The sequence below is a fragment of the Nicotiana sylvestris genome, chromosome 2 (assembly GCF_000393655.2).
Source record: "Nicotiana sylvestris chromosome 2, ASM39365v2, whole genome shotgun sequence".
Classification (NCBI taxonomy): Eukaryota; Viridiplantae; Streptophyta; class Magnoliopsida; order Solanales; family Solanaceae; genus Nicotiana; species Nicotiana sylvestris.
Window position 1 is genome coordinate 27,252,596 of NC_091058.1, and position 27,390 is coordinate 27,279,985.

The 27,390-nt window shown below is 40.6% G+C and overlaps 2 protein-coding genes across 7 annotated transcripts; one reads left to right on the forward strand and one right to left on the reverse strand.

Moving 5' to 3' along the window:
- Positions 1-551: 551 nt before the first annotated feature.
- On the reverse strand, positions 552-20,896 carry LOC104237028 (putative 3'(2'),5'-bisphosphate nucleotidase, mitochondrial). 3 transcript variants are annotated; one of them, XR_011405265.1, is made up of 10 exons: positions 20,673-20,871; positions 20,478-20,595; positions 19,760-19,862; positions 8,249-8,457; positions 7,542-7,601; positions 5,651-6,033; positions 4,137-4,215; positions 3,168-3,239; positions 947-1,225; positions 552-816 (listed from the first exon to the last, which is right to left on the reverse strand). XR_011405265.1 is itself a non-coding variant. In XM_070167804.1 (9 exons), the coding sequence occupies exons 1-9, from the start codon at positions 20,756-20,758 to the stop codon at positions 1,076-1,078; spliced, it is 1,245 nt and encodes a 414-aa protein (XP_070023905.1). In that variant the 5' UTR covers positions 20,759-20,896; the 3' UTR covers positions 552-1,075. The 3 variants fall into 3 exon arrangements, 2 of the variants coding, with proteins under 2 accessions (XP_070023905.1, XP_070023904.1); XM_070167804.1 differs by having other exon boundaries at positions 552-1,225; positions 20,478-20,580; positions 20,673-20,896; XM_070167803.1 differs by having other exon boundaries at positions 552-1,225.
- Positions 20,897-20,978: 82 nt separating this feature from the next.
- On the forward strand, positions 20,979-27,227 carry LOC104216125 (pentatricopeptide repeat-containing protein At4g13650). Of its 4 annotated transcripts, XM_009766098.2 has the most exons (5): positions 20,979-21,347; positions 21,458-24,722; positions 25,975-26,246; positions 26,536-26,615; positions 26,730-27,227. In XM_009766098.2, exons 1-2 carry the CDS (start codon positions 21,291-21,293, stop codon positions 24,578-24,580), a joined length of 3,180 nt encoding a protein of 1,059 aa, XP_009764400.1. In that variant the 5' UTR covers positions 20,979-21,290; the 3' UTR covers positions 24,581-24,722; positions 25,975-26,246; positions 26,536-26,615; positions 26,730-27,227. The 4 variants fall into 4 exon arrangements, 3 of the variants coding, with proteins under 3 accessions (XP_009764400.1, XP_009764405.1, XP_070023903.1); XM_009766103.2 differs by lacking the exon at positions 25,975-26,246; XR_011405263.1 differs by lacking the exons at positions 20,979-21,347; positions 21,458-24,722 and adding an exon at positions 25,014-25,256.
- The last annotated feature ends 163 nt before the right edge of the window (positions 27,228-27,390 follow it).

Consider the following 27,390-nt stretch of genomic DNA (forward strand, 5'->3'; position numbering starts at 1 on the left):
TCCATAATAATTCATTTCAGGGCGAGCTTTCAGTGCAAGAAACATGAGCCACAAATAGTGTCTGGTCTCAGATACGTAGAGCACGAAGGACAAAACTGGGAACATTTAATACTGTCACAAGCATAAGTTCTAGTTGGCCACGGTTAATGTGACAAATAGTTTTTGTTAAATCTTCGTATAAATGCCAAGTATAAGGGATTTGACTGTAAGTCTGCAACAGAATTGTTCAATTTCTGAAGTGGATGAATTTTGGAGGAAAACCAAAAAAGTTGGATTTAGATTAGTTTCTTCGTGAAAGATAAGGCAAAAGACAAGAATGTAGCAGTCGTTCGTAAAAAAAACATCTGCATAAGCTAATAATAGATGCATGGTTTCAAGTTTAAATTGCTTTGCTGTTATAATAGAATTGCAATGCTTTGAGTTCAAACCACAATGATTTCCTGACCATTGTCTTCTCAGTTAAAACCTTCCCTATTCCCTTTTTCACTGTATAAAAATTGCGTAGAGAAAATCCAGTTGCTATGCCCCAACGATTGCATGTAGAAGAGATATCGGAAACTATTAAGAGTGATATATTAGAAAACTAGATAGCCTCTGGCTTAGAGTTTATAAGAATCAAGTGCAAAAACAGTGACTCCACACGATTGCATGGATAGGTGATAATGCAGTCTGTTTCAATCACGAAGCTGTTTGAACAACATTTTCCGGACTCAGAAATCCTACTTGAATAAATAAAAACAATAAACGGGTAACATTCCTTGTGTTGCAACAGCTTCTGATGAAAGAATTAATGACAATGCACTTCGGCAGTGTTACCTATTCAGTGTACACCAATAAATGAATCATTCTTTATGAAAATTCACTGCTTAAAGGATTTTAAGTTGAACTGAGCCACTTGAGGCCCAAAGAATGCAAGTATGCTAATAAACAAAGTCAATATACTGACATTGATTAATACTTGAGGTATAATTTGTCACAAGAATGCCCAGTGCAATTAATCAATTTGATGGAGTGGAAGCGATTAGTCAGACCATCTCGCTATGTCTGCTATGAATGACAAGAATGCTGAATTCCATCAAATAACTGGTGAGTTGGAGGAGATCAATCCAAGTATCTCGTTATGTAACCTATGATTTGTCACGAGAAAACCACCAGAAGGAAATATAGTTCTCCGTGCAATTTGATCTGCAGCAAAATCAATTGAACTTCCTTCCCAGTCAGTCACCTGAAAAGATTTTGCACATAATGAATAACTAGGAAAAACAGCAAGTCGGACCCGTTTATTTTACAAAATAAAGAATTCTGCAAAACAGGATTCATGTTAATTGATGTATAGTCCCACACGTCCCCTCAAGTTGAAGGACAAAGGATATAGTTAAAGCCTTAACAAGGAGAAGAATCAAGCAAAGAATCAAAGGGCACAAAATTCTCCCTTGCTTTACATCCTATTGTGCCAAATAAACAAGCAGTGGCGGACCCAGGATTTTATACAAGCGGGTTCAGTCAAAGAGCATAGTAGCCATTTGTATAAACGGCACCGGTAAATAAAATTTGCTCACTAAGTTTCGTTCATCATGTGACCTCAAAATAAAGTCATTGGCACTCATTTTTTAATCAAATGTGAGAATTTTTTTTAAAGGAAAACTATCTACTTTTAAGTTTTGTAATTTTATCTATATATATAAACAAATTTTACTTCAACAAATTTATTAATCTTAACAAAAAAATTAACCAACTTAAAAATCTTATAACTCTAAGAAATTTAACATAATAAGTATTTACAAAAAAAGTAAAAAAGGGAATTATGAACTAAACTAATTGATATAAACTTTTAAAGTAAAAGAATAAACACTAAACTAAAATTTTCAGTATAACACACATAAATGATTCCAACATATATGAACTAAACTACATTAAAAAAAATTACAAATAATCTCAACAAAGCATTCTCATGTTTTAGCAGAAACTATGAAAGAGAGAACCAAAATTCACTTAATGGAAAGAGTTTTTTTAAAAAAAGTAAAATAGAGTTTAATAAGAATAACTATTGTGAATATAAGCAAAGAAAAGAAATCAAAAGGAGAAATAAGAAAAGAAGATATAACAGAAAATAGCAAGGTAATAATAGGTGATGGAAAAAAAGGTAAGAGGTACAATAGTTATATATAACTGGAACATAAAAATGCAATGTGGAAAAAGTTTAAGTACGACGATTCAGCGGAGGATCGACCTTGTGACCTCCACCCAAATTATGAACCCTCTTAGCCACTGCTCTGCAGCTTCCATTTGTGTTAAGTGGGTTCATATCTTATAATATTATCTTCTTTTATGATTTTCTGATGAAGCTAACAACTGAAAATAATTATTTTTTTTAACGAAGCGGGTTCAACTGAACCCCCTTGGTATAAGGTGGGTCCGCCCCTGTAAACAAGGCTGCGAGCAGGCTACATCTGAAAGTTGTACACGCTATGGGGAAGTATCAATACTAGTGCATGGAGGGTCATGTAAGGATCGATATGATAGAAGAGCTACAGTATTTTATTTCATGCATTTGTTGCCTCTGATTAACAAAAGAGAGTTTGTATCAGGTAGCACATAGTCATTATCATATCTAAGAAGAAGAATCCTAATAAGATCACACAGAAATATGAAGACCGTTCCTTTTGTGTGATCTGCTAGCAGTTCACAGATATCTTGTCATTCATGCTTCTTTTTAGCTTAATAAATGTCTTTTGTGTCTATCAGAGATGGAATTTATCATCTAAGAAGGACTAAGGATATATGCCACTCAATTATTCTTCAAACTCTGTTTTCTTTTAAGGCAAACTGCAGGAATTATGCTTTATGGTATGATAAATTTCACCTCCCAACCATTTCTCAAATTTCAAATATATCCATTAGATCTTGATCATGAACCTGCATTAGACAGTAGCCAAAAGAAAAAGAAGATGACGCCTACATCTTGAGATATGCACAAGGTAGTTGTCATCCTAGTATATTTATGTAGGTTTACCAAATATTACACCAGCTGTTCTGTTTTTCTCCCAAGAACTGGTTATAAATGGAAATTAGCAGCCGGCAACTTAAGACGAATGCATATGCAGAAAGGAATACCAACAGAGAGATGCATCGACCACAGAAAGGAATAGTAATAGAGAGATGCATACCTTTCCCCCAGCTTCATGAACACATATGATTCCGACAGCATGGTCCCAAGCAGGGGCATAGCCAGAGATTTTCTACAGTGGAGAGTCATATGTTCATATCAGAATGTTGAACACCCAAAAGAAAGCATACGCTAATTCAATGATCTAGTGGAATCAATATAATGGTTGAGTAAATCCATTAAACTTAAAGTAACCAATAAAGGAAGAGAGAAACAACTTTATGAGAAAAATTCAAATGTCCATGAAGTTATTTTCGTTTAATTTTGTTCTCCGCCAATAATTGCAGTATATTGTTGTTGAATGTGACAGGGCAAATGCATTTTTATCCATCTGTATTTCTAATAAAAAGTATATACGAAAATAAATTGCTTGTTATGCAGTTGTAATGGGAACCTCAAAAGGTTCGTTTCTCCCGATAACTTTAGACAAGGGACTATAAACCAAACAAGTATGTCTTTCTCGTAATCTCAAGAAACCACGAAATATCCTATTTTCCTTGTGTTCTAAATGTATAGCATTACCCATGCAACTTCGCTAACTAATTCTCTTGTTACAACACCAACCCAAGCTAGCTAGGGTCGGCCATATGAATCCTCAGTTTCCATGTTGTTCCATATGACCAGTCTCAATCCAATATTCAGAAAATTAGTTTCTCTAGTACCAGAAGTATTTTTTTTCCTACTAGCGTACAAATCATTAAAAGACTACTAATATTGGACCTAAAGTAAATATACAATTTAATTTTATTGTTTATAGAAAATTAACCAGGGTGAAATCTGTGCTAGCCCAGAATGCACATCATAAAACATATTGATTAACCACAGAGCCTTTGAGGTTGCTGTTATTTGACCCCACTCAAACTATAAGTGGCTCCACTTATGGGTCCCAAGCCTACATTTTTAGTGACATGAGGCATAAACTCACTTGACTGCAGTTATCTACATACAATCTGTGAGATTAAAAAATCACCTTCATAACTTTTCTGGTTGTTGCACGAAGAAGAAAAACTGATGCTCTACCAGAAGCCACCATCATATATTTGCACAAACTGCAGAGCAGAAAGAAATTGCATTAAGGAATGTGCAAAAACCATCAAAGAAATGTGAGAAAGTAACTACTTTCTATCCCTAAAAAGAGAGTCAGAAGAAAATGTAATAAATTTACAATTCAACTATTCATCCTATAAGGGAGTCTAAGTTAGAGCATCACTAGAAGAACATACAGAATACAACCGTTGTGATTCTGTCCTGAGGTAACGTAAAATAGGCTCCCTCAATCTCTAATGGATGTGATTCATGAGCCTCTGTCGAAAATAAATTAAATGTTGGTAACTCAGTAGCCAACCAAAATTCCAAATACACCTAATACCAAAATATTGCTAAGAAACAAGTTTCCTTCAGAGAAAGAGGGTGGTGGTATTCGCTGGTGCTCTGACAAGACTAATCAAACAGATTAACGACAAGTATAATCGTCAAATATTGATCATTTCAGATGGATGTCAACAGCAGAATTAGCGTGTCGTCACAGAGGTCAAGCAACTGAGGATTATAAGCTTTTGCAAAAATTAACAAGAATCAGAGGCTATTCGATATAACTAACTTGAAGACAACTTATGTAACCAATGTCCTGCTAAATTATTTCATGTATGGACTTTGAAGAAAAGCAAACACCAAAATATCACACTGTTCAGTAAGAAATTGTCAAAAGCCTGTAGACTGCCACCCGCAGAACATTACTCTACGTAAACATGAGCTTATGACATGAGGGACCATTGTACACAAAGAAACAAGTATCTAAAGGTGTAGCTACAATTTTAGCAATTTTGGTGGAGAAAGAAAGCTTAACATTACTGGCACAAATAAGAAATCCTGAAACAGAGAAACACTAAGATCAAAGGATAAAAATATGCCAGAGGTGGTGGAAAATATTCGTCCAGATGTTTCCCTTCCCAACTGTGGTTCAGACAATTTGATGATCATGAACAAACATCAACTCCTTGTACAAAGGCACCACTGTTAAGATATTCACTGTATTTGTATGCATAAGATTTGTAGTAATAGAGGTCTTATATTATGCTTAGATCATATCAGCTTAAATCCTATCAGAAATCACAAGTATGTTTCCAACATGTGAAGGATATGCCAGTCAGATGTAAAAGCAGTTTTATCACATGTTGCCCTATTTAAGTGTGCTTGTGACCCGTTTTCCAACAAAAATGCTATAAAAGGATCATTCAACTAATATTAATTTACTTCAGCTCCACATTTATCTAACATAGTTTTCTTACAAGGCTTAGTATCACAATTTTTATGTAATTGTCAACTCCTAATTCAAAATGCATCCACGAATTCGGAGGCCCATCCTGTTTGAAAACAATACATAAATGTCAACTGTAGGCAAGTGAGAATTTCTCATGACACATCTAAGCAACAATTTTTGCTAACAAAATGTTTTAACAATAATCTTTGACATGAAGACATCACCTTCCACAGCATGCAGGCACAAGAAGAATGTCCCCTTTCCCTATTTTATCAGAGTTTGTTTTCGCATTAAATGAGGATGATAGAGGCAAAGATTCCCATTTTTGACTTTCTGGAGTACAAAAACGTGCCTCCTTAAGTACTTGGCACCCATCGACATAGCATCTTGTCCAACTTTGAGGCAACTTGATGGTTAACATGTCTGACAACCTTTGTTTCCATGTTCCACAACCCAAATGAGAAACCATGATCATCCCTGATCTGGAGAAATTGCTTCCAGTTTCTTGGACCCCGGTGGCACGATTAACAAAATAGTCTTCTTCCCAGTTAGGACACCCCATAACTCCCAAGACAATCTGTCCTTCAACCACAAGAGCCAAAGCCACCTAACAACAAAGCTTAGCCAAATAAGTTGAAGAAACAGTAAGAGGTATAATCTCAATTCAAGCAACTGACAAATCCTAGAAGAAGATGCAATAATTAAAAGCTATGTATATAATGTAGGACTCTTTAGTTACAAAGACTTCTTGTTTGGAGAAAATTAATTACCTTAACCTGAAACATCGCGCTATCAGAGAAAGTAGAATGAAACCAAAGAGGATGAGGGGATACCAAATGGAAAAGTTTGATGTGGATGAGACTTAAGATTAACAGTACCACACTTTCTAGTGTTATTCCAAAATAAAGGTTTTCCCCGTGTAACATCATTCCCCGGTCCTTTTTGGATTGATCTGAATTCTTGCCAGTTTGATGGGTAGAAGAGAACTTACTGAAAGTGATGGAACTAATAGCACCCACCCTATAGAGTATTTGATTGAAAATTAGTAGGCTGCTGGTAATAGATGAACTGCAAGCGTAATACATCAAAACCTTATAGTGAATAGGATGGTACTAGTAAATAATCTGCATCTTTCAGGATTTTTCCCTCTCAAGTGAAAAGTCACCTATTATGCGTCTACAACAAACAAGGAAATATCATGATGAACCGCTATTAATAAGAACATAAGACACTTCTTTATTTTTTACTTCACCAAAATTTCCCACGAGATTAGATGCCAAATAGATTAACCTATTCTTCTCTTTTTCTGCACATATCATATTTTGCAGGGTTACAAGATTAAGGGCATGTTGTATCACTAATGTGAAATTGCCAACCAAAGACCAACTTGAAAATCTGTACACCTCATAACTTTGAGGATCACTGTAACAGCTGCTATCTGAATTAACATTTGCGCTTCATAATACATAGGTTCCATACGATTAAAATCAATTTTCCCATCCATGTTATTATTGCATTTTCTACTGATGCTTCCATATTATCACCAGCAATATCATCTATTTCGCATGGAAAGGTGATAGCTCAAATTCTCATCATTATATTATCATCCTCAAGAAAGCTTGACCAAATCAAGATTTCTGCTGCAACAAATCTGAACTTAACTGACTATAGAGCAAAATCAGTTGGAGTGATTATACAAGTATAGAGAGCAGATTTCCTGACCCACTGACAGCTGAAGGCTAGTATTGGTGCTCCACGAGGGATTGAGGAAGATGCATAAAGCTGTTAATATTTAAACAATACTGCTAATTCCTTGAAAGTTCATTGTATCTAAGTGGCTTACTCAGAAAATCGTGTCTCTCAACCTCAGCAAGACAAGAAATAATGGCCAACGAGCACAATGGGCAAAAGGAAGAGACTGATTTGGAGATAATCCCACACGGCTATTACTTGCTACCTTTAGCCATTGCCATGGAAAACAACCTCACATGTTAAGCTGTTCTCTTCATTGAAATTCCTCTCCTCCTTGTTTTTATGTTGGTTGGGAAGTAAAAAGAACATATTAAAGACGCTAAAGAAAGAATAGTAAGAGAAAAATAGAGATTAAGGACATACCACATAGAGAGCTTCAACACCTTTAACAAACCCTCGTGTCCCATCAATGGGATCTAGTACCTGTACCAGGTCCATGAAATTTTACAAAATAGTCCGCAACCTCGTGATAGTAAAATGCAATCACAAATTCAGGTTCTGTTACATTTCATTAGTACGGAAGCTAAGATGTCTTTTTCTTGAGCATAAAAAATCATCCAGAGTATAGACACCATCAGACTAGAAAAAGCACTTTCCACATCAAATTAATTGAACTATAAGCCCTTAATATCTTAGTGTACTAATATTAGCAAATAACTGTTGGCATTTGTGCATGGAAGTACAGGACATTATCTGGTATCTGAGAATTAAAAGGAGGCAGTATATATCACGAAATAGGGACTATCAAAGGCCATGTAAATCTTCTGCTTCCTTCCTCTTGACAGCATGATAGTTGTTTATTCGGACGGTCTGATACTTGTTTTTCCTTGTCATAGAAGCAAAAGTATATCTATTTGCCTTTCAATGACTTCTCAAATATTAAAAAGATACCAATAACTAAATGTACATGTCAGAAAAACAAAATGAAAAGGTGTATCCCCCAAAGTGGAATTAGAAAATCTGTTGTTCCCTTTCCGAGGAATTCCCCCCTTAATGTGAAGGTTTCAGAGAGATGAATATTTTATCCGTGAAAGTTAGTGAATACTGCTCTAAAGTCGATCTCAACTTACCCAGTATGTGGCTGGCTTTGGCCCAAAAGTACAGGCATCCTTTCCCCCTCTGTCAATTGCTTTCAAGACACTATCTTCTGTTGCTTTGTCTCTGAGAGTTGCTTTATCCACAACCACATCAACCACTGATCCGATTAGATTAGTTGACCGCAAGAATGATGAATCCTCTTCAGCCACCAAAGGAATGGAAGGGAAGAGTCTGTTCATCTCTATCAGAATAGGATGTGATAGAGTAAGAGAAACAATTCAGCTCTGTTCCAAGAGAATAAAGAAAGAGTCAGAAGGGAAAGAAGATAGTGTCCATCATGTCTGATCATTCTTAAACAATTTGATAGCTGATTAGGTACATTTTTATGTAACAAGAAAAATGCATGCCATGGGTATTTATTGCTTTGGCTCAAAGTAAAGTGTTCATATCTTCCTCAATAGATTATTGGCGGTTGCTTTGGATGTTATAGCAGAACGTTAGACAATTAGAGGGAGGTTCCATTACCGTATCAATCTAGCATACAACCTTATTTACTCTATGAAGCAAAAAGTATGACGACCGGCCGGTCGTCTTAAGAATTAACGCCCCGATCCCCTATTAACTGCTTTCCCCAAGTTTATTTCTGCTAATGTGAGTTGCCGAGATGTTCGGTTTTGAGTTTCGGGGAGTTTTGGGACACTTAGTCCCTAAATGAGAGTTTAAGTGTTGGAAAGTTGACCGTAGTCGGAACAGTGTGAAGCCGGCCTCGGAATTTCTGTTAGCTCCGTTGGGTGATTTCGGGTTTAGGGGCGTGATCGGATTGTGTTTTGGAGGTCCGTAGCTAATTTAGGCTTGAAATGGCGAGAGTCAAATTTTTGAAGTTTCCGGTCCGATAGTGAGATTTTGATCTAAGGGTCGGAATGGAATTCTGAAAACTGGAGTAGCTCTGTAGTGTTGAATGTGACGCGCTTGCAAAATTTTAGGTCGTTCTGACGAGATTTGATAGACTTTTTGATCGAAAGCATAAGTTAAGAGTTCTTGGAGTTCTTAGGCTTGAATCCTATGTTAAATTGGTGATTTGATGTTGTTGTGAGCGTTCCGAAGTTTTGAACAAGTTTGAACGATGTCATGGATGTGTTGGCACAATTGGTTTGAAGTCCCGGAGACTCGGGTGAGTTCCGGGTAGGTTCCGGGATGTTTTAGGCCAAAAATCATAGCTGTTGCAGGTCCAAAAGAGTTGCAGGCCTCGGAACCCACCAGTGCGGTCCACACAAAGTCCAGTGCATCTGCGGTGGGGGCTGTGCGACCGCACAAAATGAAGTGCGGTCCGCGGTGAGGAAAATTTTACTGGCCCTACTTCGGAAGCTCATATCTTTTGATCTACAAGGAATTTTGGGATGATTCAAAAACGAAAGTTGTAGCCCTTCGTGTCTAGTTTCCAGAAAGGTAAAGAAATCACAATTTGGACATCTGTAGCGAAAGTTATGGCCAAAATACTAAAGTCTGTCACTGCAGTCAAAATCTGTGCAGACCGCACTGGTTTTGTGCGGACCGCGATCGTTTTTGTGCGGTCTGCAGAGGTGGAAATCCGGGGGGGTGCCCTATAAATACGAGGTTTTGGGTTTTATTTCATATTTTGAGCTAGAGAGCTCGGATTTTGGCGATTTTTCGAAAATTTTTCAAGAAATTCATCGGGGTAAGTGATTCTAACTCAGATTTGGCAAGAGTACATGAATGCATCATTGAATTCATCATTTAATTCATGATTTGGGATGGAATTTGGGAAGAAAACTTGTGAAATCTTTCAAAAATGTAAAATGATGATTTGAAGGACCAAATGGTATCGGAATTGGATAATTTTGGTATGGTTAGACTCGTGAGGGTATGAGGATTCTGAAAATGTAAATTTTACCTGATTTCGAGATGTGTGCCCGAGGGGCGTTTTGGTCATTTTACATAATTTCGCGTATTAGCTTAGAATTTAATTGTAGAATCAGTTACTTGAAGTGTTATTTACATTATGCAATCGAATTGAATAGATTTGGACTCTTTGGAGTCGAGTACTTGTGGCAAAGACGTGGTGTTGGGTTGATATATTTGGTAATTGAAATGCCTTGTACGTAAGTTGACGAGTGCGTACTTGTGCTAATTGTTGGAAATTCGGTTTTCTTAAGTAATTACTAGTATGTTTCCTTTCTTGTTTCTATTTCTTGCACTATTAAGCCTATTGTTAGCTTAGGAAAACATGTCTAAGTGACTTAATTTGCTTTATTTTCTTCAACCTGCCCTACTTGAATTATGTGCAGCATGCTAGGCTAAAATCACTTGTTGCCTTAATATGAAATTTTGTCATTTCTGGATATCTTCCTGCTGTTGCTGTGTATTTATTTTGGGACTACGGATGTGGGATTCCGGTAGCTCCCCTTGTCTGTTTACTTTGGGACTACGGGTTAGATTCCCGGTAGATCCCCTGCACATTTACTTTGGGACTACGGGTTAGATTCCCGGTAGATCCCCTTGCACAGTTATATGGAACTACGGGAATGCACCAGGTAGATTCCCACAATACTGGGTATTTACATTTGGGACTACGGATCGGGATTCCGGTAGATCCCCGCGCATTGATAGTTGGACTACGGGACGGGATCCCGGGAGATCCAATGGACAGTTAAATGATGGACTACGGGACGGTATCCCGGGAGATCCACTGGACAGTTGTAATTGAGACTACAGGACGGTATCCTGGAAGGTGCCCCGATTGTTATCTCTGTGTTGAGCTGTTTTTCTTTCTGTGGCTTGTTTGTCTCTGTTCTAGTTCTTGTTGTTCTGTCAATTCTATGTTATTTCTTACAGTTGCACTTATTTATACTATTTTATTCCACACTGTTAACCCTCATATTGTATTTAACCTCAGTAGGGCCCTGACCTTCCTCGTCACTACCCAACCGAGGTTAGGCTTGGCACTTTACTGAGTACCGTTGTGGTGTACTCATGCCCCTTCTGCGCATGTTTTTCATGTGCAGATCCAGGTACTGCTGATCAGGCCTACTATCGTTGAGGAAGGCGACTGCTTAGAGACTCCGAGGTACATCTGCCGCGTCCGCAGACCAAGGAGTCCCTTTCTATTCCTGCCTTTAGTATTTAGCCCTTCTGTACTTTTCTGTCCTTTATTAGAAATTCCGGAGTTAGAGCTATGTAGTATTTCTTTTTTCTTAGCTTGTGATTCATGGGTTTCCGGGTCTTGGATTTATGTTTGGTATTGAGAGTTAAACATGGTGTATGCCGAGCGGCACATTTATACACTGTTACTGCTTTGTTTCCATTTTAAATTGTTTACTTCCGCAAGTTTTAGTTTTCTTTCGCAAATTAGGCTTACCTAGTCGTAGAGACTAGGTGCCGTCACGATGGTTCATGGAGGGCGAATTAGGGTCGTGACAAGTTGGTATCAGAGCCCTAGGTTCATAGGAGTCATGGATTACAAGCCGGTTTATTAGAGTCTCGTTGATCGGTACGGAGACGTCTATACTTATCTACGAGAGGCTACGTAACCGTTAGGAAAATTCCATTTCATTTGATTTCCCTGTCGTGCGAGATTTTTGACATCACGAATTCTGAACTTTTATCTTCTATTCTCTCACCGATGGTGAGGACACGTGCTACCTGAAATGATTCGGCACCCGCGCCCCTGCGAGAGTCGTTAGAAGTTGGGGCCGGAGTAGAGGCCGAGGACGCGCACGTGATGCAGCCAGAGCACCTGCGCGAGCTGCCGCCGAGTTACCACCAGCAGTTCCAGACGGAGTCCAGACACCTAATACGCCTACTGCTACTAATATTCCAGCACTTCAGCAGACTTTGGCACAGTTCATGAGTATGTACACCACTTTGGCTCATGCAGGGTTGCTTCCCATTGCTGCAGCTACATCTTAGGCCGGGGGAGGAGCACAGACTCCCGCCGCCAGCACTCCTGAGCAGCGAGTGCATGTTGAGCAGGTCCCTGAGATTATTCCTGTACCGCCTGCAGTGCCAGCTCAGCCCGAGGACAGGGCAGCTGCTTCCGAGGATGAGCAGTTGAGGCTTGAGAGATTCAAGAAGTACAAGCCTCCTGTATTCAGTGGTCTAGCATCGGAGGATGCTCTGGGATTCCTTGATGAGTGTTACCGCATTCTCCGTACCATGGGTATCTCAGGATCGAGCGGGGTTTCTTTCACTACCTTTCAGCTTCGAGGAGCCGCCTATGAGTGGTGGCGCACCTATGAGTTAGACAGTCCAGATGAGGCTGCTTCACTGACTAGGGCTCAGTTTTCAGATATGTTCCTGAGGGAGTATGTTCCTTAGAGCCTTAGGGATGCATGGCGCACAGAGTTTGAGCATTTGCGCCAGGGTGCTATGACTGTTTTAGAGTATGTTGTCCGTTACACCAGTTTGGCTAGGCATGCACCAGCCTTGGTTTCTACTGTTCGCGAGAGAGTTCGCCGATTTATTGAGGGCCTTATTCCCAACATCAGATCTAGCATGGCTCGTGAGTTGGAGATGGATATTTCTTATCAGCAGGTGGCGAGCATTGCTAGGAGGATTGAGGGTATGCATGCTAGGGAGAGAGAGGAGAGGGAGGCCAAGAGGTCTCGAGAGTCGGGCCATTATTCTGGTGCCCGTACCCCAGCTGCAGGTCGTCATGGTAGGGGTTATATGAGTCGCCCTGTTCATTCAGCTCTTCCAACACCCAGTGGTATTCCAGCTCCTCCTAGACCTCAGGAGCCTTATTATGCACCACCGGTATCTAGCGCGCCTCCTGCGCGGGGTGCTTTCAGAGGTCAGTCCAGCAGACCTGGCCCGAGCCAGTCACAACCATCACGTCCTCCCAGAGCTTGTTTTGAGTGTGGTGACACACGCCATATGGTGAGGGATTGCCCCAGACTTGGGAGAGGTGCACCTCCACAGACTTCTCAGCCACAGCGTGCCCCGCAGGGTTCTCAGGCTATGGTTTCAGCTCCAGTTGCTACCCCACCTGCTCAGCCAGCTAGAGGTGGAGGTCGGGGAGGCAGAGGTCGCCCTAGAGCGGGAGACCAGGCCAGATACTATGCCCTTCCTGCCCGTACCGAGGTTGTTGCCTCCGATTCTGTCATCACAAGTATTATACTGGTTTGCCACAAAGATGCATCGGTTCTATTCGATCCAGGCTCTACTTACTCTTATGTGTCTTCTTATTTTGCTCCACATTTGGGTGTACCTCGGGATTCTTTGAGTTCCCCTGTTTATGTTTCTACTCCTGTGGGAGATTCTCTCGTTGTGGACCGCGTTTATCGGTCGTGTTTGGTTGCTCTTAGTGGTTTTGAGACCAGAGCCGATTTATTGTTACTCAGCATGGTCGATTTTGATATTATCTTGGGCATGGACTGGTTGTCGCCCCATTATGCTATTCTTGATTGTCACGCCAAAACCGTGATGCTGGCTATGCCAGGTGTACCACGTGTTGAGTGGAGAGGTACCTTAGATTACACCCCCAGTAGAATTATTTCTTTTCTTAAAGCTCAGCGTATGGTTGAGAAGGGGTGTGACGCATATTTAGCTTATGTGAGAGATGTCAGTATTGATACCCCTTCTGTCGACTCAGTCCCTGTAGTACGGGATTTTCCCGATGTGTTTCCAGCTGACCTTCCAGGCATGCCGCCTGATAGAAATATTGATTTTGGCATTGATCTGTTGCCGGGCACTCAGCCCATTTCTATCCATCTGTATCGTATGGCTCCTCCTGAGTTGAAGGAGTTGAAGGATCAGTTACAGGAATTGCTTGATAAGGGTTTTATTCGGCCCACTGTATCACCTTGGGGTGCTCCTGTCTTGTTTGTGAAGAAAAAGGATGGTTCCATGCGTATGTGTATTGATTATCGCCAGTTGAACAAGGTTACAGTGAAGAACCTTTATCCTTTGCCTCGTATTGATGATCTGTTTGACCAGCTTCAGGGCGCACAGGTGTTTTCTAAGATTGATTTGCGCTCAGGTTACCATCCGTTGAAGATTCGGGAGACAGATATCTCGAAGACTGCTTTTAGAACTCGGTATGGTCAATACGAGTTCCTTGTTATGTCATTTGGGCTGACCAATGCCCCAGCAGCCTTTATGCATTTGATGCACAATATGTTTCGGCCGTATCTTGACTCGTTCGTCATTGTCTTTATTGATGATATTCTGGTGTATTCTCGGAGTCGGGAAGATCATGAGCAGCACTTGAGGACTGTGCTTCAGACTCTCAGAGATAAGAAGTTATATGCTAAATTCTCGAAATGTGAGTTTTGGTTGGATCAGTGGCATTCTTAGGCCACGTGGTATCGAGTGAGGGTATTCAGATGGATCCGAAGAAGATAGAGGTCGTGCAGAGTTGGCCCAGACCATCCTCAGCTACAGAGATCCGCAGTTTCCTTGGTTTGGCGGGTTACTACCGTCGTTTTGAGGAGGGGTTTTCATCGATTGCAGCCCCTATGACCAGGTTGACCCAGAAGGGTACTCCGTTTTAGTGGACGGAGGAGTGTGAGGCGAGCTTTCAGAAGCTCAAGACAGCTTTGACCACAGCCCCAATTTTGATACTGCCTACAGGTTCGGGGTCTTATATGGTCTATTATGATGCCTACAGCCCCTATGAGATTTATACTGACCATTGGAGCTTACAGCACTTGTTCAAGAAAAAAATCTAAATTTGCGCCAGAGGAGGTGGTTGGAATTGCTAAAGGACTATGATATCACTATTTTGTATCACCCCGGCAAGGCCAATGTGGTGGCCGATGCTTTGAGTCGCCGGGCAGAGTGTTTGGGGAGTTTGGCTTATTTACCAGCATCAGAGAGGCCTATGGTGATATATGTTCAGGCCTTAGCCAGCTAGTTTGTGAGATTGGATCTTTCGGAGCCCAGTCGGGTTCTAGCTTGTGTGGTTTATCGGTCGTCTTTATTTGATCGCATCAGGGAGCGGCAGTATGATGACCCTCATTTGCTTGTCTTCAAGGACAAGGTTCAGCACGGTGATGCTAGGGATGTGACTATTGGTGATGATGGGGTATTGAGGATGCAGGGTCGGATTTGTTGTACCCAATGTCGATGGGCTTCGAGAGTTGATTCTAGAGGAGGCCCATAGCTCGCGGTATTCCATTCATCCGGGTGTCGCGAAGATGTATCAGGATTTGAGATAGCACTATTGGTGGAGGCGGATGACGAAAGATATAGTTGGATTCGTGGCTCGGTGTCTCAACTGTCAGCAGGTGAAGTATGAGCACCAGAGACTGGGTGGGTTGCTTCAGCAGATAGAGATTCCGGAATGGAAGTGGGAGCGGATCACCATGGACTTTGTAGTTGGGCTCCCACGGACTTTGAGAAAGTTCGATGCTATTTGGGTGATTGTGGATCGGCTGACCAAATCCGCTCATTTTATTCCTGTGTGTACCACTTATTCCTCGGAGCGGTTGGTGGAGATTTATATCCGGGAGATTGTTCGTCTGCATGGTATTCCAGTTTCCATCATTTCAGATAGAGGTACCCAGTTCACATCACGGTTCTGGAGAGCCGTTTAGCATGAGTTAGGTACTCGGGTAGAGTTGAGTACAGCATTTCACCCTCAGACGGACGGACAGTCCGAGCGCACCATTCAGATTCTTGAGGATATGCTCCGTGCGTGTGTGATTGAGTTTGGAGAGTCTTGGGATCAGTTCTTGCCATTGGCGGAGTTGCTTACAACAACAGCTACCAGTCCAGTATTCAGATGGCGCCGTATGAGGCTTTATATGGGAGGCGGTGTAGATCCCCGGTGGGTTGGTTTGAGCCGGGTGAGGCCAGATTGTTGGGCACAGACCTGGTTCAGGATGTTTTGGAGAAAGTTAAGGTGATTCAGGATAGACTCCGCACAGCCCAGTCCAGACAGAAGAGTTACGCAGACCGGAAGGGTTGGAGAGCGGGTTCTGCTTCGGGTTTCGCCTATGAAAGGCGTTATGAGATTCGGGAAGAAAGGGAAGTTGAGTCTGAGGTTTATTGGCCCTTTTGAGATATTGGGGCGTGTTGGGAAGGTTGCTTACGAGCTGGTATTTCATGTTTCGATGCTCCGGAGGTATCACGGCAATCCGTCACACGTGTTGAATTTCAGTTCAGTCCAGTTGGACAAGGATCTATCTTATGTTGAAGAGCCAGTGGCAATATTGGACAGGCAGATTAGAAAGCTGAGGTCAAAGAACATTGCTTCAGTAAAGGTTCAGTGGCGAGGCCAGCCGGTCGAGGAGGCGACCTGGGAGACCGAGCAGGATATGCGCAGCCGTTACCCTCAATTTTTCACTACTTCATGTATGTCTCTATGCTCGTTCGAGGATGAACGAATGTTTAAGTGTAGGAGGATGTGACGACCGGGCCGGTCGTCTTAAGAATTAACGCTCCGATCCCCTATTAACTGCTTTTCCCAAGTTTATTTCTGCTAATGTGAGTAGCCGGGATGTTCGGTTTTGAGTTTCGGGGAGTTTTGGGACATTTATTCCCTAAATGAGAGCTTATATGTTGGAAAGTTGACCGTAGTCGGAACAGTGTGAAGACAGCCTCGGAATGGAAATCTGACGGTTCCGTTAGCTCCGTTGGGTGATTTCGGGTTTAGCGGCGTGATCAGATTGTGTTTTGGAGGTCCGTAGCTAATTTAGGCTTAAAATGGCGAGAGCCGAATTTTTGAAGTTTCCGGTCCGATAGTGAGATTTTGATCTAAGGGAATTCCGAAAACTGGAGTAGCTCCGTAGTGTTGAATGAGACGTGCTTGCAAAATTTCAGGTCGTTCGAACGAGATTTGATAGACTTTTTGATCGAAAGCATAAGTTAAGAGTTCTTGGAGTTCTTAGGCTTGAATCCTATGTTAAATTGATGATTTGATGTTGTTGTGAGCGTTCCGAAGTTTTGAACAAGTTTGAACGATGTCATGGGATGTGTTGGCACAATTGGTTTGAAGTTCCGGGGACTCGGGTGAGTTCCGGGTAGGTTCCGGGATGTTTTAGGCCGAAAATCATAGCTGTTGCAGGTCCAGAAGAGTTGTTGCAAGCCTCGGAACCCACCAGTGCAGTCCGCACAAAGTCCAGTGCGTCCGCGGTGGGGGCCGTGCGGTCCGCGGTGGGGGCTGTGCGGCCGCACAAAATGCAGTGCGGTCCGCGGTGAGGAAAATTTTACTGGTCCTACTTCGGAAGCTCATATCTTTTGATCTACAAGGAATTTTGGGATGATTCAAAAACGAAAGTTGTAGCTCTTCGCGTCTAGTTTCCAGAAAGGTAAAGAAATCACAATTTGGATATCTGTAGTGAAAGTTATGGCCAAAATACAAAAGTCTGTCACTGCAGTCAAAACATGTGTGGCCGCAGTCATTTTTGTGCGGACCGCACTGGTTTTGTGCGGACCGCGGTCGTTTTTGTGCGGTCTGCAGAGGTGGAAATCCGGGGGGGTGCCCTATAAATACGAGGTTTTGGGTTTTATTTCATATTTTGACCTAGAAAGCTCGGATTTTGGCGATTTTTCGAAGGTTTTTCAAGAAATTCATCGGGGTAAGTGATTCTAACTCAGATTTGGCTAGAGTACATGAATCCATCATTGAATTCGTGATCTGGGATGGAATTTGGGAAGAAAACTTGTGAAATCTTTCAAAAATGTAAAATGATGATTTGAAGGACCAAATGGTATCGGAATTGGATAATTTTGGTATAGTTAGACTCGTGAGGGTGTGAGAATTCTGAAAATGTAAATTTTACCCGATTTCGAGATGTGAGCCCGAGGGGCGGTTTGGTCATTTTACATAATTTCACGTATTAGCTTAGAATTTAATTGTAGAATCAGTTACTTGAAGTGTTATTTACATTATGCAATCGAATTGAATAGATTTGGACCCTTTGGAGTCGAGTACTCGTGGCAAAGACGTGGTGTTGGGTTGATTTTGAGCCGGTTCGAGGTAAGTGGCTTGTCTAACCTTATGTGGGGACCTTCCCCTTAAGATTGGTATATTTGGTAATTGAAATGTCTTGTACGTAAGGTGACGAGTGCGTACTTGTGCTAATTGTTGGAAATCCAGTTTTCTTAAGTAATTACTAGTGTGTTTCCTTTCCTGTTTCTATTTCTTGCACTATTAAGCCTGTTGTTAGCTTAGAAAAGCATGCCTAAGTGACTTACTTTGCTTTATTTGATTCAACCTGCCTCCCTACTTGAATTCTGTACAGCATGCTAGGTTAGAATCACTTGTTGCCTTAATATGAAGTTTTGCCATTTCTGGATATCTTCCTGCTATTGCTGTGTATTTATTTTGGGACTACAGATGTGGGATTCCAGTAGCTCCCCCTTGTCTGTTTACTTTGGGACTACGGGTTAGATTCCCAGTAGATCCCCCTGCACATTTACTTTGGGACTACGGGTTAGATTCCCGGTAGATTCCCCTGTACAGTTATATGGAACTACGGGAATGCACCCGGTAGATTCCCCAGTACTAGGTATTTACATTTGGGACTACGGATCGGGATTCCGGTAGATCCCCGTGCATTGATAGTTGGACTACGGGATGGGATCCCGGGAGATCCTTCAGACATATATATGATGGACTACGGGACGGTATCCCGGGAGATCCACTGGACAGTTGTAATTGGGACTACGGGACGGTATCCTGGAAGGTGCCCCGGTTGTTATCTCTGCGTTGAGCTGTTTTTCTTTCCGTGGCTTGTTTTGTCTCTGTTCTAGTTGTTGTTGTTCTGTCAATTCTATGTTATTTCTTACTGTTGCACTTATTTATACTGTTTTATTCCACACTATTAACCCTCATATTGTATTTAACCTCAGTAGGGCCCTGACCTTCCTCGTCACTACCCAACCGAGGTTAAGCTTGGCACTTACTAAGTACCGCTGCTGGTGTACTCATGCCCCTTCTGCGCATGTTTTTCATGTGCAGATCCAGGTACCGCTGATCAGGCCTACTATCGTTGAGGAAGGCGACTGCTTAGAGACTCCGAGGTACATCTGCAGCGTCCGCAGACCAAGGAGTCCCTTTCTATTCCTGTCTTTAGTATTTAACCCTTCTGTACTTTTCTGTCCTTTATTAGAAATTCCGGAGTTAGAGCTATGTAGTATTTCTTTTTTCTTAGCTTGTGATTCATGGGTTTTCAGGTCTTGGATTTATGTTGGTATTGAGAGTTAAACATGGTGTATGCCGAGTGGCACATTTATACACTGTTACTGCTTTGTTTCCGTTTTAAATTGTTTACTTCCGCAAGGTTTAGTTTTCTTCCGCAAATTAGGCTTACCTAGTCGTAGAGACTAGGTGCCGTCACGATGGTTCATGGAGGGCGAACCGGGGTCGTGACAAAAAGCAACTTGAAGAACATGTAATAGGTGGACGAACATTCTTAATAGAGAAAAAGCATGTGGTAAGACAAATTAAACCTCCAATATGCTTGGTATCTTTTCCGCTTCCCAATTTTATAAAGTATTGTTGGAAACTGCAGCACTTTCAATTCAATAATCAAGGAAAAACTGAAGAAGGTTTCAAGAAAAGCAAATTGAATTACCCAAGCTAACCAAAGCCTGCACGCCGAAATCTGCAATAGTGACTGGGGTTTGGTCCTTTTTCTCAAGAATCCTATCATCATTGGAGAACAATGAGCTCTTCACCTACAACCATAAAAATTAAAAAGCAGAACTTTTAATTGATAAAATGATAACATCACTTGACAGACTACTAATCCCCCAATTTTTTTGTTTGAGCTATTTTTGGAGCTCAAAAGCATACAATAAAATTTCACCAGAACTAAATAACTGATGTTATCTCGTTAGAGAAAAGCTAACAACTTTTGTCTCCAAGATCTATAATCTTTTACATTGAGTACACCGTAAATATGTCACGTACCAAAATTGCAAGTACCAGATCAAAACTTAATTATTGTAGAATAGCAGAGAGGAAGTTCATAATTTCAGGTGCAATAAGCATTAACAGTCTTTCTACATAGGTGTTCAAATGCAATTACAATAACATTAGCACGAAATATTCTCGCATTTGAAAGAGAAACTAGTGTTTTGCTGAAAACAAACTAAAATTGACTAGCAGCAGCATTTCAATCCAATTAACCAAATGCACCTCAAGATAATTAGTTAACTCAATCAGTTAATCAAACAACTAAAAGCCTTAGTCCCAAGCTAGTTAAAGTCAACTGATGAATGTTCTATAACCAACTTTCGATACTAAACTATAAAACTATGTGACTCTGGCTAAATAAAAAGAAATTTTACATCAATGCAAAGACGGCAAGCTCGCTCGACAACATCAACGGCAGCTTCCAACTCTCTATAGTATTTTGCTTTCTGCTCAGGGAAAGGGAGGCTCATACTCGACCTGCAAAGGCAGAAACTGTACACACTTAGGATAGATTAAGACAAGTGAAGTAGCAGCGGCGCAGCGCGAGAAAGGAATCAGCTGTGAGATACCTCACGGCGGCGGAGCATGGGCGAAGTGGCGAACGCCGGAGATAAGTATTAGGGAAACGGACGGCGGAGCACCCGAGGAGATCCATCGAGGTACAATAACTGCTGCTAAAGGTACATGGTTTGTTGTGCTATGGATGGGTCAGCGGGAAGGGTAGGCTTCCAACGGTTGAAATTGGCAGAGGCTCTCCTGTTGAGTTCTTCGCACGTGCTCACTCCAATTTATATTCTCATTTTATTTATACTTATTTTGGCTTTAAATAGCACTTAACTTATTAAACAATTTTAGTGTTTATTAAACATGAAAATAAAGGGATTTGCAAAAACACCCTTGTATTTCAAGCAAAGATTTTTCAATTACTCCGACACTACACAGGAGAGGAGAAGGCAAAATTGGAGCTCAATTAGGTTCACAAAAGATGGTTTTAATTGAAACCCAGAACTAGAGCAAAGTATACGATGAAAATCGACTGACCGTGAACCGGCAGAGCTGCCTAAATACTACCTAAAAACTATTAAATCTTCATTGTTTATATATTTTTGGGGCAAATGAGCTCACACGGAGTGTTGAGACAAACGGAGATTGCTAAGTTTGACTTCAATTCACTCTATTAAATCTTCATGTTTTCAAAGAGAATTATGCATCCCCTTTACAAGTCTTCTCATTATCTTCGCCAGGTAAAACTTTTCTATATCTTTTCTTTCTTTTGCTACTTTTCTCTGTTTCTGTATTGTTTTCCTCCTTTTTCTTTTCAAACATTTTTTCATTTTTCCCTTCCAATTTGCAGGAAATTTGGCATTTTCAATATTGGAAACCATTTAGATTGAACAACTGTACTTTTACTACCTGTGCAAGTATATATTCGCTGGTTCTTGATGATTTTTCAGATGAAGAAAATGTATATTATCCATCTACTATTCATTCTCATATAGCGAAAGACAATGGCTATTTTGGTCATACTTATTATCTAAGCCTACTAGATAGTTGCTTGAGTGAAGGGTCAATTATAGATGCCAAGAAACTACATGGGAAGTTGTTGAAATTGGGATTTGGCTCCGATTATAGAATCAGTGCTAGGTTTCTTGATATTTATGTTGCTGGTGGAGATTTATCTAGTGCATTGCAAATATTTGATAATTTGCCAAGTGGGATTAGAAATGTGTCTTGTTGGAACATATTATTGTCTGGTTTTACACGGACGAAAAGAAATGATGCAGTTCTAAATCTGTTCTCTCGAATGTTAAGAGAAGATGTTAATCCAGATGAGTGCACATTTTCCCAAGTTCTGCAAGCCTGCAGTTATAACAAGGTTGCTTTTCGTTTTCGGGGTGTTGAACAGATTCATGCTTTGATTATGCGCTGTGGTCTTGGATTGAAGCTCATTGTTTGTAACCGTTTGATTGATTTGTATTCTAAGAACGGATTAGTAGATTCTGCTAAGCAAGTCTTTGAGGATATGGTGGTAAGAGATAGTTCTTCTTGGGTTGCCATGTTATCTGGTTTTTGTAAGAACGAACGAGGAGAAGATGCTATTCTCCTATATAAGGATATGCGTAAATTTGGAGTTATTCCTACTCCATATGTTTTCTCGAGTGTTATAAGTGCATCCACAAAGATAAAAGCTTTTGAATTGGGAGAACAGCTCCATGCTAGTATCTATAAATGGGGATTTTTAACTAATGTTTTTGTTGGTAATGCTCTTGTTACATTGTATTCTCGGTGTGGATACTTAACATTAGCAGAACAAGTATTTATTGAAATGCCGCAGAAGGATGGAGTTACCTATAATTCCCTAATCTCTGGTCTCTCTTTGAAAGGATTCAGTGATAAGGCTCTAATGTTATTCAAGAAAATGCAGTTAGGTTCGTTAAAACCCGATTGTGTTACAATTGCAAGCCTCTTGGGTGCTTGTGCATCATTAGGAGCTCTTCATAAGGGAAGACAATTGCATTCCTATGCAACAAAGGCAGGTCTATGCTCAGATAGCATAATTGAAGGTTCTTTACTTGACCTTTATGTTAAGTGCTCTGACATTGAAACAGCCCATAAATTTTTCCTTGGAAGCCAGATGGAAAACATTGTTCTGTGGAATGTGATGCTCGTGGGTTATGGACAAATGGGTGATTTGGATGAATCATTCCAAATCTTTTCTCAGATGCAGGGTAAAGGGCTACAACCTAATCAATACACATACCCCAGTATATTGAGAACTTGTACATCTGTTGGTGCTCTGTATCTTGGAGAGCAAATACATAGCCAAGTATTAAAAACTGGCTTTTGGCAGAATGTTTATGTGTGTAGTGTGCTTATAGATATGTATGCCAAGCATGAAAAATTGGATGCAGCAGAGAAAATCTTTTGGCGTCTAAATGAGGAAGATGTTGTATCTTGGACATCCATGATCGCTGGATATGCTCAGCATGACTTGTTTGTTGAAGCTCTAAAACTTTTTAGAAAAATGCAACACCATGGTATTCGATCAGATAACATAGGATTTGCAAGTGCAACTAGTGCATGTGCCGGCATTCAAGCACTCGATCAAGGGCGACAAATCCATGCCCAGTCAGTGGTGTCAGGCTACTCATTAGATCATTCAATAGGCAACGCATTGATTTTTCTTTATGCTAGATGCGGCAGAATACAAGATGCGTATGCAGCATTTGACAAAATTGATACCAGAGATATTATTTCGTGGAATGGCTTGGTATCAGGATTTGCCCAAAGTGGATTTTGCGAAGAAGCACTGAAAGTGTTTTCTAGATTGAATGGAGATGGAGTGGAAGCTAACATGTTCACATATGGATCTGCTGTTAGTGCAGCTGCTAATACCACCAATATTAAACAGGGGAAGCAGATTCATGCTAGAATAATAAAGACTGGTTATAATGCTGAAACAGAAGCTTCCAATGTCCTGATCACATTGTATGCAAAGTGTGGAAGCCTTGTGGATGCCAGGAAAGAGTTCTTTGAAATGCAAAATAAGAATGATGTGTCATGGAATGCCATGATAACTGGTTATTCTCAACATGGATGTGGTAATGAAGCTATAGAACTGTTTGAGGAGATGAGACGTCTTGGTGTGAAGCCGAACCATGTCACCTATTTGGGTGTTTTATCAGCCTGTAGCCATGTGGGTTTGGTGGACAAGGGGCTTTGTTATTTCAATTCGATGAGTAAAGATTATGGTTTAATGCCAAAACTAGAACATTATGCGTCTGTTGTAGACATTTTAGGACGAGCTGGCCATTTGCAGCGAGCAATGAAGTTTGTGGAGACTATGGCAATCGAACCTGATGCAATGGTTTGGAGGACCCTCTTAAGTGCTTGCATAGTTCAAAAGAACATGGAAATAGGGGAAGAGGCAGGTCACCATCTCTTAGAATTGGAGCCTCAAGACTCAGCAACTTATGTTTTGCTATCAAACCTGTATGCAGTTCTTGGAAGATGGGATTCCCGGAACCAGACAAGGCTGCTGATGAAAGACAGAGGTGTTAAGAAAGAGCCAGGTCGTAGCTGGATTGAAGTTAAAAACACCATCCATGCATTTTTTGTTGGAGATAGACTCCATCCACTAGCAAATCATATATATGACTTTGTGGAGGAACTAAATAAACGGGTAGTTATGATTGGTTATGTGCAAGACAATAATAGCCTTTGGAATGATTTGGAGTTGGGACAAAAAGATCCAACTGCTTATATTCACAGTGAAAAGTTAGCTATTGCATTTGGACTTCTAAGCTTGCCTGAAATGATTCCCGTACGAGTCATGAAGAATCTTCGCGTCTGCAATGACTGCCACAACTGGATAAAGTGTGTATCGAAGGTTGCAAATCGAGCCATTGTTGTACGGGATGCATACAGGTTTCATCATTTTGCTAATGGTGACTGTTCCTGCAATGATTTTTGGTAATTGGAACTATTGAGGGCCCGCAGTGTGGTGAAGAGGGTTTTAGGTTCTAAAAGTTGGAGATGACATATTAAACTGCCAGTATTTTTGAGATTGATGCTCTGGACACCTGACCAATACCTCTCTGGATACCTTACCGATAGAGGTATTAACACTTTACCTTGATCATATTTTTGTTATAACCTTAGTAAAAGTCAATTTATCTTTTGTCATTCAGGTCAATTATAGTCCTTAATATTCATGTCTCTTTTCACTTATCAAAAGTTCCCTATGACCTATATCGGTGCCCATTTTATGTTCTAGAAGGTTTTAGGTTCTAGAAGTTGGAGATGACATATTAAACTGCCAGTATTTTTGAGATTGATGCTCTTGATATCTTACCAATACCTCTCTGGATACCTTACCGATAGAGGTATTAACACCTTACCTTGATCATATTTTTGTTATAACCTTAGTAAAAGCCAATTTATCTTTTGTAGTTCAGGTCAATTGTAGTCCTTAATATTCATGTCTCTTTTCACTTATCAAAAGTTCCCTATGACCTATATCGGTGCCCATTTTATGTTCTAGAAGGTTTTAGGTTCTAGAAGTTGGAGATGACATATTAAACTGCCAGTATTTTTGAGATTGATGCTCTTGATATCTTACCAATACCTCTCTGGATACCTTACCGATAGAGGTATTAACACCTTACCTTGATCATATTTTTGTTATAACCTTAGTAAAAGCCAATTTATCTTTTGTAATTCAGGTCAATTATAGTCCTTAATATTCATGTCTCTTTTCACTTATCAAAAGTTCCCTATGACCTATATCTGTGCCCATTCTCTTCAGATCTAGTATTTCTATTGATCTTAAGTACAATGAATAAGTGCACCCTTTTCCCCTTCAGGAAGCAGAATTACATTTAGGTGTTACTCTGTTATGTGAAAATGTAAAAAGAACGTCGTGCTATCTTCTCGATAAACTCACTAGTACTCTGCAGTCAAATTTTATTAACTGTGAAGCATATATACTTGCTATGTGGATTCTGCATATACCAGACAATTAGAAGTTGAAACTTCTGGAGTATGTAAACTTGTCTCTCGTCCAATCAGTCAAATGATGACTGGTTAGCTCAGACCATCTGTAAACACATCCCTAGTGATCAACAAAGGTTGTTTAAACTTCCTCTCTTTTGCTTGTAAGGGTGGTTCTAAGTGTTACCTTGATCATATATTGTGAACTTAAAATATGCTGGAATAAGGAATAGCACTTGTGCATTTCTGACGTCTTCCGAAAATAATTCTGTTTTCTCCGGGAGGTCTAGGGCGAATGCTAGTCCGACTAAAGTTTACCTTGCTGATGATTTTTGCATGCATTGCTCATTTCATAGTGTGTGTCTTTTGTTTCCCCAGATGAACCTTGCAAGCATTTGAAGTGCTATCAAGATAAAAACACTAGCAAGTCTCACATAGCTTTCAAGCTTCCAGGACAGTCTAGTGGTAAGAGTGTGGTACATGATGTGTGGGTTAGGCGCACGTCAAGGGTTCGAACCCACTGCACATAAAGGTTGGTGTTTAAGTGGAGAAGGGTAGAGAGGTGGATCGATTATCCACCAAGTTTCGAACACCCCACGTCCCCGGAGTATTTCTCGGTTTATCAAAAGAATGTCTCAATAGCTTTCAAGGTAGCCAAATGACCATGATTTCGTCTCTTTTCAATTTGTGGCAACCTAGCTCTCTCCCAGCTCCTCTTTCTTTTAGTCTCACTCTGGCTTGAAAGATTCTTATATGGGATCTTTCGGAGCCTGCTCATGTACAACATGATTCGGATCTGATCTTCTCTTTTTTATTTTCTCCGGTAGAGGAAGGTTCTCTCTTTATTCTCTAACGGGAAAACTGTTTGGAGAATATATATTGACATATTTATTTTATACATATTGATGTGTGTACATGGTTGGTGCTGTTCAACTGCAGTGCACTAGTTCCAAACAACTGGACCAAAAAGCTGTTTCATGCATCCTCGCGGAGCAATTTATCCGTAGTGATAGCTGCTGGTAATGTTCTTCACTCTTAGTTTATGACCTTTCTTTCAAGTTGTAATTGTCTATTTGTACCCGAGTAACTGTGTCATGCAATTATTGTATCCTGATTTTCTTCTGTCGACATAGTAATCAAATGGCAGAAATCCAGAGAATAACGAAAACAGAAGGATCAGAAGGGTAAGCTGAGCTGATTTGGAAAATGAGATTGCTTATCCTGCTTGAGCCATTAAGGAGGGAGCTGAGGGAGGAGTGGCTCCTTATTCTGGACCCCTTGGCTCTATTTATTGGTCCGTAAAGGATGGACTCTTAATTCCCAGGATAAGAAGTAGGTCCGTTATTTTTGGCAGGAAGAGTCCCAACCTTTAGGTTGTTTAAGTAGGTTTGGGCTAAGGTCATCGTGCTCCTGCCACCTCTTGGCAAAGTATGTTGACGGGCAATCCCCTTCCTGTCGCAATGGTGTGATCCGTCAGAGGCAATTCAAAATCATGAGCCTCAGGGTGAAAGGACCAATGGATAATTTACCTGAGCTGGTTAGTAGATTATGTTGCCATTGTTTGGTACCTTCAGTGTGTAATTTTTTATCTATTTACGACGGTAGTGTTTGGGCCAATTTCGGCCAAGTTATGTGAGGCCTTGATTTTCACTATGCCCTTTTGCAAGTTTCTACATCTAAATTAACTTAAAATTCTCACAACTCATAATCTCGACAAAGTCCCGTGTCAAATCAAGAAGGGTCATCAATCAGGTTTTTTGATTGGTATCTTAAGTAAGGAAGACAACATTGCAG

Excerpts from the sequence above, each read along its gene's own strand:
- LOC104237028 (XM_070167803.1), bottom strand. The coding sequence starts at position 20,758 with ATGGATCTCCTCGGGTGCTCCGCCGTCCGTTTCCCTAATACTTATCTC. Across the intron at positions 19,863-20,477 it reads CTTGCCGTCTTTGCATTGAT|GTGAAGAGCTCATTGTTCTC; the intron begins GTAAAATTTCTT and ends TTATGGTTGTAG. Across the intron at positions 4,216-5,650 it reads GTGCCTGCATGCTGTGGAAG|TTTGTGCAAATATATGATGG; the intron begins GTGATGTCTTCA and ends TCTGCTCTGCAG.
- LOC104216125 (XM_009766098.2), top strand. The coding sequence starts at position 21,291 with ATGTTTTCAAAGAGAATTATGCATCCCCTTTACAAGTCTTCTCATTAT. Across the intron at positions 21,348-21,457 it reads CTTCTCATTATCTTCGCCAG|GAAATTTGGCATTTTCAATA; the intron begins GTAAAACTTTTC and ends TCCAATTTGCAG.